The 12,997-nt window shown below is 36.1% G+C and overlaps 1 protein-coding gene across 1 annotated transcript; it reads left to right on the forward strand.

Annotated features, from left to right (window-relative positions):
- The first annotated feature begins 2,496 nt into the window (after nt 1–2,496).
- Nucleotides 2,497–3,688, forward strand: LOC126891040 (uncharacterized). The gene is made up of 4 exons (XM_050660219.1): nt 2,497–2,640; nt 2,726–2,923; nt 3,240–3,308; nt 3,482–3,688. The coding sequence occupies exons 1-4, from the start codon at nt 2,497–2,499 to the stop codon at nt 3,686–3,688; spliced, it is 618 nt and encodes a 205-aa protein (XP_050516176.1).
- Nucleotides 3,689–12,997: the final 9,309 nt, after the last annotated feature.

A 12,997-nucleotide genomic window follows, 5' to 3' on the forward strand; every position in this document is an offset into this window, starting at 1 on the left:
ACATTTTTTCAACATGAAAACGAATACCATTCTCAGATTTCTGGAGTGGCCATGGGTTCACCTATATCAGCACCAATAGCAAACATCATGGAAATTTTGGAGACAACAGTCATTGCTAAATTAAAATACAACATACATTTCTACAAACAATATGTTGATGACTGCTTACTATGCATTCCGGATCAAGATATAGTTTACACCCTTCAAATGTTCAATAGTTTTCATAACAACATCCAATTTACATACGAATCAGAAATAAACAACAAAATTAATTTTCTTGATTTAAGTTTAGAATACAACAACAATAACAGACTGATAACTACAAACTGGTTCACAAAAGATGTCTGGTCCGGAAGATATTTAAATTTTAATACCAATGCACCGATAAGTCACAAACGAAGTGTTGTTTTCAGTCTTACAGACAGAGCAATCAAGCTATCTAACCCACAATACCATTCCGAAAATCTGAAAAAAGTTACAGATATTTTAGAACAAAATAATTATCCACCAGAATTTTACAACCCTCTAATTAAAAAAAGATTCCACACTATCAAAAATCAGTCTAATGCCAACAACAATCTAAACCAAACCCAAACCATACCTAACAACAATAATAGTAAGGTCACCAGTTCAAACAAACATTACATATCCCTACCCTACATTAATGGATTTTCCGAAAAAATGTCGAAAATGTTTGCAAAATATGACATAAATGTTGGACATAAGTCATCCAAAACATCCGGAAGATACTTTTCAAAATTTAAACCCAAGGTTACTAAAGATCAGCAGTCGGATATTGTTTATAAAGTAAATTGTAAAGACTGCAATTAGTGTTTTACTTTGTCTCATACTTTGTGTTCTTAGTAACTGACACGTTACTCCATTTTACCATAAAGGCGGACATACATATCCGCTCCGCGAACTCCGCGCCGTGTGAGCGCCACGCGTTCGTGGCGCGGTTAATGTTCGTTAAAATTTTTTATTTTGACGAACCTTCCGCGATCCAGAGGAAACTTACGAACATTTAGTAATTGTAGATAATTAGTATTAAATGTGGGTGCCTACATTGGATCCGTTTTTCTCCGATCAGATCAGATCCGATATCGGCCGACGTCGGGAGAAGCTTTCATTCCGATTGGTTGCAAGTTGAGTTGCAAGTTGGTTGCAAGTTGGTTGCAAGTTGGTTGTAAGTTGGTTGCAAGTTGGTTGCAAATTGGTTGCAAGTTGGGGGTTGCAAGCTAACATGTTTAAATATATTCAATGTCATCATCTCATTTTCATTTTCCACGGTAAACATCAATAAGTTTGATATTTCCTTCCGACCACTCCATTACTAACAAATATTCAACTCAGGCGCCCCAAAACCAACAAACCACTCGCAAACCCGTCCAAATACGTATTGCGAACCATCAAAGCATTTGTTGAAAAGCCGACAGAAGTTAGATCGTGGTGCGTTATGTGCGAGCCGTTTGTGTGCCACGTGAAAACACGTACTAATCTAACAAATATGCTGCGCGCGAGCGGCTCGCATACCGAGCAGAGCTTATATGTATATCCGCCTTAATATATACATCGAAATTTAACTCGTTTTATTTTCTAGAGTCTCCGACTTCTATACTATTTTATTCTATATTTTTGATGCTATTTTTATCCTCTATTTCTAGGTTTATATTATCGTTCTATATATTTATATTTTCATATCCATATAAGTACGAACTTTTACTGAACATTTTCCATCATTTTGCCAAAAACCCTAATTTTTCCTAAAGCGTCGTTTAAACACAACGATAAGTCACAGCAACTAGTTGTGATGACAAGTTGAAACACTGTTTAGACGCTGCGATTCAATGCGATACCACCTTCAACCCAACTCCAACTTTGATAAGTTGTGCGATGCACTGTTTACACAACACACAATGATAAGTTGCAACAACTCGATTGACCTTGATAAGTTGTTTGATTTATCGCTGTGTTTAAACGACCCTTTATTTAGCTACGTTGTCTCATGGAATAAGAACTGTACAGGAGCCGTATTCTGTAACTCGTGAGAGTGCTCGTGCACGACAACTCCTCGGTGTGAGTACTCTCTCGGTCATCGCTCACATGGAGCCAAAAAAACCCTTTTCACTATGATTCAGCGAGTCTACATTTTACTCCTCGGTGTGAGTACTCTCTCGGTCATCGCTCACATGGTGCCAAAAAACCCTATTCACTATGATTCAGCGAGTCTACTACATTTTACCCAGCGTTGCCAAAGCGAACGAGTTACTTTGACCTATTATTTAGTTCAAATGTACCTACTGTAGGCCTAGCCACAACCATATTCACGAGAAAACGAAATGAAGAAGAAAAGTTTTTGGTTAGTTGTATCACGTTGTCTTTTGTCTTGTCGATTGCGGTTGATGTTATTTATAAACTATACATACTTTTAAGGACTTTTAGTTATTTATTAAAAAAATGTTGTGTGAGGCACAAAAGAAATTATTCATTATTTACATGGAGCAACATGAAGAGTTGCGTAGGGGGCAATTTACTGCAACTTTTACATATAAAAAAGCCCAACAACTTTGGGAAGAAATTACCACAAACTTAAATAGTGTCCCAAATGGTCAAGCAAAAGATTGGAAAAAATGGAGAAAAGTAAGTTTTTTATATATTAAAATGCAATCGTGACAAGTACGATTATTGAAATCAGCAGCTTATTTCTTTTTTTTTTTTTTCACAGACATGGCAAGATATGAAAAAAAATGCAACGGCAAAAAATGCTGCCATAAAACGTCACAGGAATATGACGGGAGGAGGCCCAACATGTTCCAGCAGTCTCAGTGACCAAGAAACTTGGGTTTTAAGCATGATTGGCCCTATGCAGACTGATGAGATTGGTGTTGAAGAAACCCCATTAGAATTTTCTTTTGTAGAACAAGTAAGTACTTTTTATAACTGTGCTCTGCTATGTACAAATTTTGTTATGGTAAAACTCAAATTCAATTTAAGCCTGTTCTTACTACAGAAATTTAATTTTAATTAACTGAACTGGTTTAGTAGCTGCTCAAAATTGAACCAGTATATTTAATACATATTAATAAAATAAAATTTAATGAAACATTCCGTGTCGCTTTCCACCTTATACTAAATGTTTCGTTTTATTATATATTCTAGTAAAATTGGGGTTTCCTTAAAATTAGTCATTACTGTAAAATGATATTTTAAAACAAATTTTTTGTTCAAATATGTTTTAGAGCTTGCCTTCTACAGAAACTCCTCTTGAGGATGTTATATATGATATTGCCGAGATGGATAGTGAAAAGGTAACTTTTTCTCTTTAAAATTATTTAGAATAAAGTACCTATTATTAATTTCTTTCCTGGAAAAAGTAGAGCAAAAGATTGTGACCGACACTGAAGAGAAAAACAATGTGGTAATAGTCAAATCAACTAAAAAATGGGCGTTGAGAGTTTTTAACATATTTTTATTATTGCAGGCACATCAGGAACACAACTACACGTTGGAATATCCAATACAAAAAAAAGGAAAAGATAGACCTCAACCACCTAGAAAAATTTCGAAGACTGCTCGGCTACAAACTTCACTTGCTCTAAGTCAGAAACATCTAGCTTTCATGAAGGAAAAAAATGATATTGAAGCAGCCTACTACAGAAACAAACATTTTATAGATGGGTTAAAATGAGAGCTCACCTACGGTCGGAAAGGTTTCAAAATGTATGGTGGAGACACCTAAAAATGTAAATACATAATTTTATTTTATTGTTTTACTATTTTATTACCTACCTACCTTCAGTCTGCGACCATTTATTTGTTTATCGTTGTATTGTTTACCTTAAGTTCAGGGGGAACACCATTGCAGGTTAGTAAACTTAGGATAGGGTGCTGGAATGTAGGAAGCCTAACAGGCAAAAACATGGACTTAGTGGGTGCACTTAAGAGAAGAACGGCGCACATTGCTTGTATTCAAGAGACAAAGTGGAAAGGTGAGAGAACGAAGGAGTTGGATGAGGGTTACAAACTGTGTAGGGAAAAGCAGCACTAGAAATGGAGTTGGCATAATTGCTGATAGCGAAATGAAAGAAAAAGTAGTAGAAGTTGTAAGAACGAGTTACCGAATAATGACTAAATTTGTCGTGAATGGGAATTGCTGAATGTAGTGTGTATGTTCCTTAAGTAGGTTTGGGTGATGACGAAAGAAAAGCATTTTATGATCAATTAGGGATATAGTTCCAGACTTACCAGCGGAAGAGAGAGTAATACCTGGAGGTGATTTTAATGCACACGTTGGTCAGGAGAAAAGTGAATATGAAGGGGTTCACAGTGGACTAGGATTTGGAAGTAGAAATGATGCTGGAGGTGATATGCTTGAACTGGCAATGAGAGAGCTAACTAATTACATATAAAAGTGGCGGTAATCAATCCAGATAGATAATTTAGGACGAACTATGGAAAATATTATTAGAGAGGTTGCTGTGGAAATACTTGGAAAAACTACAGGAAAGAAATTTGAGAACAAGGAAAAGGCAGAAGTGTATAGCAACTTCTATGAAGAACTAAACACCAAAGGAGGTGAACAGAAAATATAGAGAGTATGTAAAACTTGTCTTGTGAAAGGCATGTATGAAGGAGTGACAACTAGTGTTGGAACAGGGGTTGGAGAGACTGAGAAATTTAGAAGTAGGGCTGCATCAGGGCCTAGTGCTAAACCTGTATATATTTTCATTAGTTTTAGACCAGATCACTGGAGACCTTCAGGGTGACATTCCGTCGTGTTTGATGTAGTGCTGATAAGAAATACTGAGTGGGAAGTACAGCAGCGACTTGAGAAGTGGAGACAAGCTCTCGAGGGAGAAGGTTTAAAACTGAGTAGGTCAAAGACAGAATATCTGTAGTGAAATGGTTTCAAAAACCAATAGTTTTAGGTATTTGTGGTCAACACTGCAAAAAAATAGATAAATAGATGGAGATGCATCCAGTACAGTTAGAGCAGGATGGATGAAATGTAAAGAAGCAAGCGGTGTGTTGTGTGATAGAAAAATTCCAATGAAACTTAAAGATATGTTTTACATGACAGCTGTATGACCAGTTACGATGTATGGCACTGAATGCTGGCTTAAAAATTTAAAAAGAAGATCTCAAGAAAAGGATTAAAATATCCATAAAACATATTTCATTTTAGCATATTTATATATTGAATTTTCTAATATAAAAAAATTATAATAAAATGTACTTATAATGAGTATAAATGCAAAAAAATTACATTTTTTTTAAATATTAATTATAATGGGTATCAATAATTAATTGTCATAGTAGTCTTCCAGCTTCCAAATCATTCTGAGCCGCAAAATTATTCACTGCTCCTGCAGCTGGGTTTTCTTGAATTATTCCAACATCTGCATTCAAGAATTCATCATCTCTGTCAGGCTCGAGAATTCTATAATGTATGCAAATATTGTGTAGCACACAACAAGCCATTGTTATTTTGGCTGCTTTTTGAGGCTGATAGTGAAGAACCCTATGTTTAAGTAAACATCGAAATCTGTTTTTCAAAACACCATTGCATCCTTCAATCCTGCTCCTTATTCTTTTAAAATCGTTATTAAATCGTTCCTCTGCACCTGGCGCAGGGTTTCTCAATGGGGTTAGCAACCAAGGTCGTAGAGGATAGCCTGTAAGAAACAATGGTAAAGATCCTGATCAACATTTTATGTTAATTTTTTTACCCGAATCGCCAAGCAAAAAAATTATTTTGAGGTTCTCTTCTGTAAACTCTTTCGAGAACATTTGAAATATTTGATTGCCCTCAAATGTAAGCAGTATGTGTACTGCCTGGGAAATTAGCATTTACATTCATTACTTGGAAGATGTTCATCACATACATAAAATAATGAAATTTAAAACAAAAAAAGTGAAAACGTAAAATAAATTACCAGTTGTACATTTAAGGAATGGTAGTTTTTCCTATTTACAAAAATATGTTCCTCTTGGATTGGTCGTACAACTGCCACATGAGTACAATCAATGATCCCAATTTACCCAGGAATACCAGTAGATTGAAAAAATCTAAAAAATAGAAGTCAAACTGAAAACTTTCTAAAATCGGTATAAGTTCCATTTACTTCTACCTTGCTCTCCGCTGCGATAGTTCCTCAATATTTCGTGGAAAACTGATCCATCTACTAATGCATTCTGGCCTATTTAAAGCGTTGGTAACTTCTTCAATGCATCGACAAACACTGCTTTGACTCATTCCACAAAAAAAATTGGAACCTGTCACTGCCTGGTAGCTGCCTTGGCCATAAAATAAAAGGGTCACTAACAACTAAAAATAATGTTTCGTCATTTTCAAAAATATAATAAGTAGACACCTAACTGTATCAAGTAAAATTAAATTTATTACCTTTGTTTTAATATCCAAACCAGATGTTCTTTGGCGAACTTGTAAAAATGGGGTTAGTTCATCGCAAAGATATATGTATAAAGCTGTCTTTATTGAGACGGAAATGTTTAATAAAATTCACCTCAGATAACATCAAAAAAGGGTCTTTCCGTTGGAAATAGAGACGTGGTATATTATTTTCAGCTTGTTCTGCCGCCTCTTCAACATCGTCGATTAACATTAACATTATTATATCGTCATCATCCATTAAAAAACAATAAAAACCAAATACAAATATAAGTCAACAACCTTTTTAAAATGTCATTAACCTTTCTTTCATAATATAAACTATATTTATACAATACAGATTCTTCTTCATTTTATAGGCCTTCTTTCATCTATAATTCTACGGCGCATGTCCACTCTCTTAAAATTTAGCAATTCTCTTACTTTTACCCAGTAGAGTAGTAGAGTACTGGCATAGGAGTATATGAGCGTTCTCTTACATTTTAGTGAATAGGGGTCCTGAATTACAAGTGAAGTAGGTGATTTCTCTTACATTCAGCCTTATCTTGTGCATCCGGAGGCAACGTTACTCTCATATAGGGGAAATTAGGCTTTGGGTTATGACTCCCAACTCCTGGGGTAGTAAATTTTTCTGCGTATATAGAGAATTTCCCTATTTTGTCTTTTTTGAGTTTTCCAGCTAGCCTACCGTGATGTCGAAGGGTAGCACATCACCCTACAACACTAGGTCTGTGAAGGACACAGACGGAGCCTCTGAGGACGCTTCTAAACCTACAGAGAACGTCTCAGAAGGACAAAACCAGCAAGAAAAATGTGACCATTTTCTGTAGAAAAACCTTGGCAAACTGTCCCAATGGATTTGAGGGGACCACGAACTAGATCTACAGAAGGAAACGTCTTCTTGGCAATCATCCCAGACCAGTTTGCGAAAAGAAAACCGAAAGAAAGTACATGCCTCAAGAGTAAACCGTCGCAGATGCAGCCAGCAGGAAGAATGTGACCATTTGCTGTAGAAAAGCCTTGGCACACTGTCCCAATGGATATGAAGGGACCACGCCCAAGATCTGCAGAGGGAAGCATCTTCTTGACAGCCATCCAGTACCAGTTTACGAAGTAAGGACGAACCAACCAAGACCGCACCGTTGATGAGTCCAAGCCGTGTTGCACACAAGGCACAATAAAAATGTATGCTACATTTTTTTTGTTTTCCAAAGAGAAAGGGGTGTAACGATATGATACCTCGGCAAGCGATGAGCTGCTCTACCAGAGACGACCGGAGGAGTGTCCGTGTTGGCGCATTCCTTCTTCATAGCACCGCTGGGGGAAACCGAAGGAGAGGGCATCGAGAGCATATTTAAGACGAGCCAGGAGAATGATAAAATCAGTCGTTGCCAGCGAATTGAACTAGTAATGGCTCGACAGCTGCTGCTAGCGTGTTGAACTAGCATTAGCTGGCTTGGCAAAGATGCACCGTATATTGAGGTGGAACTATGCCTAGGCGGACGCCACAGTAGTGACGTGGAGTCTTGCCACGGCCGTTATCGCAGTAGGCGGTAGTAGCGAGGAACTAGTGACTGCATTGCAGTGAAATGCGGTGTCTCCAGGCTATGTTTATTTAACGTAGTGAGATTGTTATTATATATATATATATATATATATATATATATATATATATATATATATATATATATATATAAAACAAAATATGCACAAGATGGAATGCAATCATAGACACGTGTTTCTGACTTATTAGTCGTCATCAGTATGATATAGCTAAACAGGAGCAATGCAACCAATTTGTGGCTATAATGTTAGAAGACCCTCAGGATTCGAGAGCAACAACTAACAAATCCACGGAGGAAGCTACAGCTACCTGAGGCAAGGAATGCCAAACGTTTAGAACGTTTTAAACAATCAAACAAGGAGAGGTTAGCGCGAGTTAATAAATATCGGCATGGCTCGCAATAAGTATGAAAAACAAAATATGCACAAGATGGAATGCAATCATAGACACGTGTTTCTGACTTATTAGTCGTCATCAGTATGATATAGCTAAACAGGAGCAATGCAACCAATTTGTGGCTATAATGTTAGAAGACCCTCAGGATTCGAGAGCAACAACTAACAAATCCACGGAGGAAGCTACAGCTACCTGAGGCAAGGAATGCCAAACGTTTAGAACGTTTTAAACAATCAAACAAGGAGAGGTTAGCGCGAGTTAATAAATATCGGCATGGCTCGCAATAAGTATGAAAAACAAAATATGCACAAGATGGAATGCAATCATAGACACGTGTTTCTGACTTATTAGTCGTCATCAGTATGATATAGCTAAACAGGAGCAATGCAACCAATTTGTGGCTATAATGTTAGAAGACCCTCAGGATTCGAGAGCAACAACTAACAAATCCACGGAGGAAGCTACAGCTACCTGAGGCAAGGAATGCCAAACGTTTAGAACGTTTTAAACAATCAAACAAGGAGAGGTTAGCGCGAGTTAATAAATATCGGCATGGCTCGCAATAAGTATGAAAAACAAAATATGCACAAGATGGAATGCAATCATAGACACGTGTTTCTGACTTATTAGTCGTCATCAGTATGATATAGCTAAACAGGAGCAATGCAACCAATTTGTGGCTATAATGTTAGAAGACCCTCAGGATTCGAGAGCAACAACTAACAAATCCACGGAGGAAGCTACAGCTACCTGAGGCAAGGAATGCCAAACGTTTAGAACGTTTTAAACAATCAAACAAGGAGAGGTTAGCGCGAGTTAATAAATATCGGCATGGCTCGCAATAAGTATGAAAAACAAAATATGCACAAGATGGAATGCAATCATAGACACGTGTTTCTGACTTATTAGTCGTCATCAGTATGATATAGCTAAACAGGAGCAATGCAACCAATTTGTGGCTATAATGTTAGAAGACCCTCAGGATTCGAGAGCAACAACTAACAAATCCACGGAGGAAGCTACAGCTACCTGAGGCAAGGAATGCCAAACGTTTAGAACGTTTTAAACAATCAAACAAGGAGAGGTTAGCGCGAGTTAATAAATGTGCATATTTTGTTTTTCATACTTATTGCGAGCCATGCCGATATTTATTAACTCGCGCTAACCTCTCCTTGTTTGATTGTTTAAAACGTTCTAAACGTTTGGCATTCCTTGCCTCAGGTAGCTGTAGCTTCCTCCGTGGATTTGTTAGTTGTTGCTCTCGAATCCTGAGGGTCTTCTAACATTATAGCCACAAATTGGTTGCATTGCTCCTGTTTAGCTATATCATACTGATGACGACTAATAAGTCAGAAACACGTGTCTATGATTGCATTCCATCTTGTGCATATTTTGTTTTTCATACTTATTGCGAGCCATGCCGATATTTATTAACTCGCGCTAACCTCTCCTTGTTTGATTGTTTAAAACGTTCTAAACGTTTGGCATTCCTTGCCTCAGGTAGCTGTAGCTTCCTCCGTGGATTTGTTAGTTGTTGCTCTCGAATCCTGAGGGTCTTCTAACATTATAGCCACAAATTGGTTGCATTGCTCCTGTTTAGCTATATCATACTGATGACGACTAATAAGTCAGAAACACGTGTCTATGATTGCATTCCATCTTGTGCATATTTTGTTTTTCATACTTATTGCGAGCCATGCCGATATTTATTAACTCGCGCTAACCTCTCCTTGTTTGATTGTTTAAAACGTTCTAAACGTTTGGCATTCCTTGCCTCAGGTAGCTGTAGCTTCCTCCGTGGATTTGTTAGTTGTTGCTCTCGAATCCTGAGGGTCTTCTAACATTATAGCCACAAATTGGTTGCATTGCTCCTGTTTAGCTATATCATACTGATGACGACTAATAAGTCAGAAACACGTGTCTATGATTGCATTCCATCTTGTGCATATTTTGTTTTTCATACTTATTGCGAGCCATGCCGATATTTATTAACTCGCGCTAACCTCTCCTTGTTTGATTGTTTAAAACGTTCTAAACGTTTGGCATTCCTTGCCTCAGGTAGCTGTAGCTTCCTCCGTGGATTTGTTAGTTGTTGCTCTCGAATCCTGAGGGTCTTCTAACATTATAGCCACAAATTGGTTGCATTGCTCCTGTTTAGCTATATCATACTGATGACGACTAATAAGTCAGAAACACGTGTCTATGATTGCATTCCATCTTGTGCATATTTTGTTTTTCATACTTATTTCGAGCCATGCCGATATTTATTAACTCGCGCTAACCTCTCCTTGTATATATATATATATATATATATATATATATATATATATATATATATATATAGTTTATCGTATTATTTTAATGTTGCTATTATGATCGGATGACTGTAATAAAGTTTAATATTATTTTTCCTTCGCAGAAGACGGAATTATATTTTTATTTTGTTTGTTTTAAACTGTATATAATTATCTTTAATATATTTACTTTATTTTTAACCTGTGTTTTAGTCTGTCGTCCTGAAAGACCTACCCGTTACAATTTTGTATTTATTGCTATTTTGCAGAAAGGGTAATAATTTAAGACATTTTAAACCAGTCGTATGACATACAAAATTCAATTATCTTCGTTTTATTTCCCTACGACTTTGTTCCAAAATGAATCGTTTTAAAGTTATAAGCAATGAAAGTTGAAAAAAATTGATGTTTTTCGAAATGTTCCGGACATATTTGAGAAGGAGCATAAGTCAAGTATAATTACTGAAGTTGTCACCTAATTTTATCTGCAAAAATCCGAATGCCACCTCTCACATCCACCTCAAAACAGATCCTCCCTGGTCTATTATTGCAGCTTCAACATGTCATACGGTGGTCTGTTAAGAGGACAGTTTCTTGTTTCCCAATGTTTAAAACAAACAAGTTCAGCACAAGAAGAAACGATTGGTAAGTTTTTTGCATTAATTTGTTTAGTTTACTCTTGCAACTGAGTTTATTCGATATCTAGAATAGAATAGAAATATTCTTTATTGTCAATGAAAATTATACAAATTTTATGGGAAAAGCTTAATATAAAGTCAGAAAAAATAAATAAATAATAACAATAACAAATACAATTTTCTGAAATTTGATAAATCGTCAATATAAAAATAATACAAGTTAATAAAGTAAAGAAAAAAAAACAAAATCGATATATTGCATCAATTAATAGAAATTGCAAAGTGAATATACAACAAAGTAAACTACAGACATAGGAACTAATAAATTTAAGCTGCTGCATGTGACACCCAAATATAGATAAGTTTGGTTACTTGTACATTATTGTAATTTCTTAGTTAGTCATTAAGAAACTCTTCTACTGAATAATATGGTCTATTAGATAGATGAGCTTTTGTCATTTCACGGAACTTGGGGAAAGATGTTGCAGATTTGAGTTGTAAAGGGAGATGGTTGTCATATGTGTATGATGGATCTCATATTGTAAATTCATTTTATGGTATGCTTTTTATATATTAATTTATAAATTCGTTTAAAATAATACAAGTGCCACATTTTAGTGTACTACTACATTTATCATCAAACTTGAACTGTGTATTACTTTAAAATATTATAAAGCACATACGAAAACAACTCTTATTTTTTTAAGGTAATTTACAGGAAGACAAACCAGTTGCACGAGAAAAGGAAACTGAAAACTGCGCTAATGAAAACAACATTGATGGTGTTGTGTTGGAAGCAGCTCTCTGTAGCGATATCATTATAGAATGCGACAGGGCTCTTCTCAACAGCATTCAAGATAATGATATTGATTACTGATGTCGAACCCTTAGACGATACAAATATAACAAGGCACGCATTAAATGGGACTACTGAAGTATTAATAACAGAAAATGAAAATTCTGGAGACAACGTTTTATCAGGACAGAAATTAGAAGACTCACTTAAGGATGACGAAATATTAGAAAATAATCAAATTCTAGTAGAACAAGAAGTAGAAGTCTCAAAAGAAAACCGAATATCAGATACTTAACGAATGGAAGAAAGAGTTCCTGTGGAATACGAAGAGGGAGACGCTATTGAAGATGAAATACTGTATAAAAATGAACAGACTATCGCCATGAATTTAATAGAAGAGGAAGCAACGATTTAGGAAGAGGAACATAGAACGAAAAAACGGAAGTACTATCAAGGAGTAAAGAGACAAAAAAATCTAGATTTGAGAGTAACTGGTCAAGAATATACATCCAAAGTACGTAGGGAAAAATGCATTTACGAGGAGAAAATTCCCCAGCCAAGAGAGTTGGGACCAAAGTGCGAACATAAAGCAAGTGCTCCAAAACCATCAAAAAGTAAGACAATATCTGCCATGAAGACTGATACCAGCCGCACTTTCTTGTGTGCTCAAATTAAGGATGAACTAAGAAATAAGATATTTAGGGAATTCTGGTCGTTAGAATCTTGGGATTCCAAGCGAACATACGTTCTTGGTTTGGTTGATAAACGGAATAAACGAAGAGTTACAATAGACAATCCAAGAAAAATTCATGCTTTCGACTGCTACAAAAACCCCAATGGTATAAAAATAAGAGTATTCAGAACATTATTTTTAAATACTTTGTCATTGGGGCGAGA

Source organism: Diabrotica virgifera, chromosome 9 (assembly GCF_917563875.1).
Source record: "Diabrotica virgifera virgifera chromosome 9, PGI_DIABVI_V3a".
Classification (NCBI taxonomy): domain Eukaryota; kingdom Metazoa; phylum Arthropoda; class Insecta; order Coleoptera; family Chrysomelidae; genus Diabrotica; species Diabrotica virgifera.

Coding starts and splice junctions, on each gene's coding strand:
- LOC126891040 (XM_050660219.1), top strand. CDS start 2,497: ATGGAGCAACATGAAGAGTTGCGTAGGGGGCAATTTACTGCAACTTTT. Junction 2,641..2,725: donor ATTGGAAAAAATGGAGAAAA/GTAAGTTTTTTA, acceptor TTTTTTTCACAG/ACATGGCAAGATATGAAAAA. Junction 2,924..3,239: donor AATTTTCTTTTGTAGAACAA/GTAAGTACTTTT, acceptor AATATGTTTTAG/AGCTTGCCTTCTACAGAAAC.